The sequence below is a fragment of the Syngnathoides biaculeatus genome, chromosome 12, assembly GCF_019802595.1.
Source record: "Syngnathoides biaculeatus isolate LvHL_M chromosome 12, ASM1980259v1, whole genome shotgun sequence".
NCBI classification, from domain to species: domain Eukaryota; kingdom Metazoa; phylum Chordata; class Actinopteri; order Syngnathiformes; family Syngnathidae; genus Syngnathoides; species Syngnathoides biaculeatus.
Genome location: NC_084651.1, coordinates 22,341,749 through 22,348,201, shown reverse-complemented (window position 1 = coordinate 22,348,201; position 6,453 = coordinate 22,341,749). Strand labels below are relative to the sequence as shown.

General features: G+C 38.7%; 1 protein-coding gene across 4 annotated transcripts in view; it reads right to left on the bottom strand.

Annotated features, from left to right (window-relative positions):
- Positions 1 to 6,453, bottom strand: part of LOC133509797 (inositol polyphosphate-5-phosphatase A-like) — a 218,480-nt gene that overhangs the window by 40,576 nt on the left and 171,451 nt on the right. For all 4 annotated transcript variants that reach the window (XR_009797447.1, XM_061837168.1, XM_061837170.1 and 1 more), the window contains 2 exons: positions 2,286 to 2,381; positions 1,560 to 1,634 (listed from right to left, as the gene is read on the bottom strand). Coding sequence is in view for 3 of the 4 variants with exons in the window: in XM_061837168.1 (XP_061693152.1) it covers positions 1,560 to 1,634; positions 2,286 to 2,381 (171 nt within the window). In the remaining variant the exon portion in view is untranslated. The remainder of the gene's footprint in view (positions 1 to 1,559; positions 1,635 to 2,285; positions 2,382 to 6,453) is intronic.

Sequence of the window (6,453 nt, the reverse complement as noted above, 5' to 3'; positions counted from 1 at the left end):
TTGGAATTCTGACGGGTAGAAAATGGTGAACACCACTATTTTATCTTATTATTTGTATATTTCTTTCATGTTAAAGGAATCTCTGGCCTTTAGAGTGATAGTGCAGGCAATGCTTGCAGCATGAAAAACAGAGGCAGGTCAGATAGCGAGGTTCATCACTTACTAGAGCTGGCATACGCCACCTCATCGCTTGGTCCCCGATTCGCCGACACCACACTGATAAAGTTACAATAAAGAGATACTGAAACAGAATCAATATGGACGGGGGGGGGGGGTCTGTGTTTAGAGACTTATGTGGCAACTACACGCACACAACACAAACATCAAGGAAACACACTAACACACACACGTTCCATCTTTCCACTGGAGCAGAGCCCCGCTGTGCCCCTTGACGCCACAAGCACCCGGAAAATTTAATCTTCCCAAATACTCATCAGGGCTCTCCATCGTCCTGCCGTGACAGCGCCAGGGATAATTAATTATACAATTTCGATGGGAATATCGACTAAACAAACCTATTAATCATAGCAAAAGTCAATAGGCATGGACACATTCAATCATGTCCCAGCCAATGATTACTCCTCTCAAAATAAAATAATTATTTTCAAGAGCGGCCTCAAATTAAATTTCTGTCAAGCTGGTACAGGTCTTACAGTTGATGAAGGGCACGATGATTTTTTGTTGTTGTTCCCCATTCCAACTCGAGGAGGGATAGTTATCCATTTAGAAAGGTAGTTTGTTTTATAAGGATCATAACATGGTGTGTTTAACTCGACCACCAGATTATCTTGGAAGCCCCCATTATGCCGTCTATCTTGTCTGACTTGGCCAAGGAGGGGGAAGGAAGAGCAGGCTTCAGTTACCAAGTTGATTATTGCACGTTTCTACTGAACAAAATGAATTGTTTCTCCTTGTTACATACTGTAATATGTTCTTTAGTCTGCATGATTGTGTGCATGATTACACGTCTTTTTGTTGCCATTTTTTGAAACAAGTTTAGCCTTAAACTGTGTAATATACATATGTAGTACACAGTATAAACATATGCACTTACAATCTAATAATAAACCAATAAATTCTGCCCCTTGAAATATATGTGATCATTTTAACCCAACTTCCACTCAGTAGTTGGTGGTAATTTGGTCAAATTCAGTAGTGTACGCTCTTTTTGTTGAAAATTCTTGAAAGTTTTGTTAATTGCCAAAATTCATCCAAACTATGCCAAAGGTTGGCTCCCAACATGATGGCAAAACATGGTTTATTATTGTGAAAAATGCTGAACCTATATGATGGATGAATACATATTTGTATCTTGTGTGACTTAAAAAAAAAATTCTCGTTTTCTTATTTATAAAGGTCATACAATACAATACAAACTGATGCTCGTACAATGTACTGAAAATCAATGTAAAGTGCGGTCAGTTGCAGCCACAGCGATTATACATCGGGGAGAGAAAGCTCAATAAAATAAATTAAACCTGTACTAAGTGGCTTGGAATAAAGAAATGATTGAAAGTGGGTGAATATGCAAAAGGTCAGGAGGCATTTCAGTGACTTACCGAGGTCCCATTGTTTTCCCGAAAAACGTCTTGGTTGACGTAACTAAAAAGCTTCTTTTCAAGCTGAAGGATGACCTGCATTGGTGGCAAGAGCGAGATGGACCTCTGATTAATACCAACGCTAATGGGAAGAACATTTAGTAATTAGAGCGCTAATGAAGAGCACTGTGCTGCAGTGTTACGCAGTCAATTCTACACACATCTATGATATCACAAAGCAATGCATGTTAAACCATAATTGTGGGCATTTAACATACTGCCTATGACAGGGCAACAAACAAAATGGTTGTATTAGTATTTCACTTTGTTGAAATACAATGCATTCTCACCACAGTTTGGATTTGCAATTTAGTTATTTCCATTGAATTTCACTTTGAATCAAATAGAGAACAATCAACTCATTAAATTGCCCACCATATTTGCGACATGGACCCACATTTTAATATCAAAAGACCTATGGAAATCTGAAAGGCAGACTATAAATGCATATCTTCTTATAGAAACAGATACTCAACTTCAGTCCTTTGGGTGCCTTTGGCTTGTAAGGAAAACATGTTCTGTGAATATATTTCTCAAAGTGACTTTATGATGTGGAAATGTACACATTTGCCTTGTAGAAGTAAAACATTTTTCAGTAAATTATTTTGTAATTAATTCGAACATCAATGTTGATTTAACGAGTGCAATGGAAAGTATACATGATGACAAATTTACTACTTGGCTTACTTTTCTGTCGTTGTCACTTTCTCGAAATATTAACTTGTCAACTTCATTGGTGTCCGTGGTTCTTACTGTCTGCATGGTAGCGGAGGAACAGAGAGTCTGAAAATAAGAGGGGAAGAAATATAAAATATGCTCAGTTTTAATATGGAAAACATATTACTAATTAGACAAAGTGCTGTATCTGTCATACCAAAAAAAAAAAAAAAACACACAGTGTACTGTAGTTTCCTCAATAATTTTTGCAACAAACAAAAACTGCAGCGAAGCAACCCAATACAAAACATTCCTTGAAATCATTTTACCGTTCTTTAAACAAGCTTTCCACATATGACCACTGCACTGTCCTTTCTCTTGGACTGGACCAATGCACTGACCCCATGAACTTTGTATATGGTTAAATTCCCCTCTGTGGACTCTTTTAACAATTAGTTAAACATTCGACCATCTGTGTTTGAAAACAGTTGAATGAGGTAATCCCTGAGCCAGTGGTTCCCATACCACAAGGCAGCCCGTGGATGAGCTGATTGAAATTCAAAGCACAGATAAGATAATCGGGTGAAGCCAATATGCAGAACAGAACAAGGCCCTTTGAACTAAAATGTCCCAATTCAATCCAGTTTCAGTATAAGGAATGTCCTGATTGGCACACTAGATTAGACCAAATACTAAGAAGAAGAGGAATATCTTCCCCACTACATCACCCCACCCCACCACATTTCGCCATGTCTGCCTCAGTCTATCCACAAAAGCAAATTCCTAAAGCCCGAACAAATCGCTCCATCTTTCACTCATTCAGACAATCCAAATGCAGGGTCAATATGGTCACCTGGCAGCCAAATGCTAATGCGCTTAAGTGTGCTTAAGCAGCTTTGTGTAATGAATAGGCCAAAGATGGAGCTAGTGAGAGTGCTGGCTAAGAGATACTTTCCCTGTTAAAAAGTTATTGTGCCAATATCTAAGACAAATCATCTTTTTCCACTTTTGGTCAGCATCAAATTCACAATAAGGGTTACATACATCTCACAAGTGATGTGTCCAAGGATTAATCTCATAAAAACAGAGCATCCATGTTTTAAGATTCAAACTTAAAAATTGGTATACCAGGGGTTGTGGGTTCATATCCCACTGGGGTCTCCACTCCCTGAGAAGGGCATCCGGCGTAAAAATTGTGCCAAACATATATGTGCGTTCATCTGAGATGACACGCTGTGGCGACCCCGAAAAGGACAAGCCAAAAGAAACTTACTTTATTCATGTTTTAAGATTCACAGCAAATTCAGTAGAACTTGAAGAACTGAGCTCTACTTATATTTGTTTTATGTTTGTAAGATAATGTAAAAACTTACATTTCTTTGCTGATTGCCAGATAGATATCACAGTGTTCTGCCTGAAGCTGAGGTGTGTGGTTGCCATTTGGACTAAAGTTTGAAATGACCAAATACAGTTTTTGCTCTTTTAAGTGCCAAAAGTGGGTGTCTAAAATTCATTGAAAACAGTTACAAATGGTGTAAAACCACAGTCATGATAGCGTCAGCTTGTTATTTTGGTAATCAAGTTTGTTAGTTGGTTAAACAACCCCCCCCCCAAAAAAAAAAAAAAACATAAGTAAGAATGTTAAATATAATTGAAAACTGGAAATCAAAAACAGTATATACAGGTTTTTATGCAGATTATAGCAGCCTTTGTGTCTGACTGGTCACAGCCGCTCCCCTCCTTCAATTCTAACTTATCCCAGTGCTCCCTTTCACAGGATGTGGCTCCCCAAGGACCAAGACAGGATAAGGAACTTGCACTGTCATTTAAGGCCATTTCAGATCACTGAAGTCTCCCTTATGACGGGGCCGGCCGAACCTTTTGACTGATCAATGCACTCAAAAGCACTTGAGATGTAGAGACACTTTCATTGATCATCAGAAGGGAAATTACCAGTAGAAGGTATGATGTCTTCACTCATTTGGACATTTTATCAGATCCTGCAAAGTGACTTGGCATTACATAGCTGCATTATGTGTCACAGGTCAACAATGAGTATTTGTTGAGGGCCAGAAGCTGGGGGCTGGGATGAGAGGTCGCTGAGGAAGGCGCTAGCTTTATGCATCAATGGAGGATAATCTCATGACTGTCGCAGGAGGAAGCGGCTGTTTAAAGGAGCTCTCTATTCCAGCTGGTCCTTTTAGAGAAGAGGTTAAAGCAATCTGCCCCACTTCAAAGACCAAAGACCCTCATATATACACCCAAGCCTTCTGTCTCTTGTCCTTCCAGCAGATGGAGGTGGAACAACTTTGCCAAACCTTAACACTCAGAAAGCAGTGACACCTATATACACATAAGGATATAATTAGACAAAAAAAAAAAAAAGTATGCCATAGCATTTTTTCTCCACAATTTACATCTAAGTGAAATTATTCACATTTTTCTGGGACTCGCCTGCCTAACCTATTGAACATTGTATCAGTGGTCTAATTTGTCATCCTTATTTATTCATCCCTTTTAGGGCTACGCATATTTTACTGTGCTCGTGTTCTTAAGCGAACAGCTGCTGTATTTAAATCCCCCCAGGGGACATATCATTTTCATTGAATTCAATTGAATACTGTTAACATCCATCCATCCATTTGCAATAACGCTTGTCCTCACAAGGGCGGCAGGCGTGCTGGAGCCTATCCCAGCTCACTCTCGGTGAGAGGCGGGGTACACCCTTAACTGGTCGCAAGCCAATCGTAGGGGACATATAAACAAACAACCACGAACAGTCATATTCACACCTATATATACTATGCATATTTTTGGGATGTGGGAGGAAACCGGAGTACTCGAAGAAAACCCAGGCAGGCACGGGCAGAACATGCAAACTCCAAACAAGAGAGGCCAGATTTGAACCCATCTCCTCAGAACTATAAGGCAGATGTGCTCAACAGTTGACCACCGTGCTGCCATACTCTTTGTCTTAGTCTTCTTAAGACTCAGATTTTCTTTTTCTTGTTTGTCATAACACCACAAAAGGCAACACTTAATGAAGAAATGAAACAGTAGGAGCATTTTGTCCCTCTCATAATTAGGCTTAAAGTCAGAAAAATGTCCGTGCCAGTACGTATAACCATCTTATAAAAAGATAAGCAGTTTATGAATGGATAACCAATTTACAAACATAAAGTAGACAACTATGTTATGACCAGACAACCATTTTATGAACAGATCAGCAGCTGATGGGGAAAAAAAAACAACTCATGATTATATCTTTTATTTCTATTCTTCTTTTTGGATTGTATGAGAAGTCTTAACTTTTCGGTGCAGATGAAGTGGAAGATGAGCATGATGTTAATTATAGCAATGTTGAGAATAACCTCAAAATAAAAAAGTGGAATGAAGAGCAGTTGTATCGAGAAGAATTAAAATGTTACTCAACAACACTGTATGAACAGTTAAAACATGTTCTCTGATGGGATTTTTTTTACCCTGCGTTTAATTAACAACTAATTTGCAATCCCAATAAATATGAAGTCAACTACAAAGAAATAAACGGTACTGCGTAAGTATTTGGGAAATGTTCATTACATCAGAATCAGCTTTATTGGCCAAGTGTGTAAAAACACACAAGGAATATTTCTCTCGCAGTCGGTGCTGCCCTGGTGTAACATTCATTCAGAACAAAAAACAACAAAAGGTACAACATAACATGTATGAAATAAAGGTAATGGTCCAGTCACCTTACTCCCTTGTTCTACTAAAGCACTAATTTCCAACCTTTGTGGAGCAAAAGCACATGTTTTAATATTTTAAAAATTTCACAGGGCAACGACAAACAAAAATGTCAAAAAAGGTGGACAGAAATACTGTGTGTCCTTCCTGCAAACTAATAGAAGAGCATTTATTTGTTCTGTCTGTCAAAGTCTCACTGCATAAATAGAATGACAAAGATACATTCCGTTTCATTCCATTTTCCTAGGCACTTATCCTCAAAAGCTGACCTCGGGCGAAAGGTTGACTACACTCTGAACTGGTCGCCATTTCTTGTAAAGAATTTTATGAGCAATTCCATAAAATTTGATATTTTCCCACGGCACACCGGAAGAGCGCTCACGGTACACTGGTTGTGAATTATTGTACTAAAGTAATTAAGAGTGATTCCTTAATTTTCAAATCAGCTCACTTCGGTCGGAAAATTGTTTAC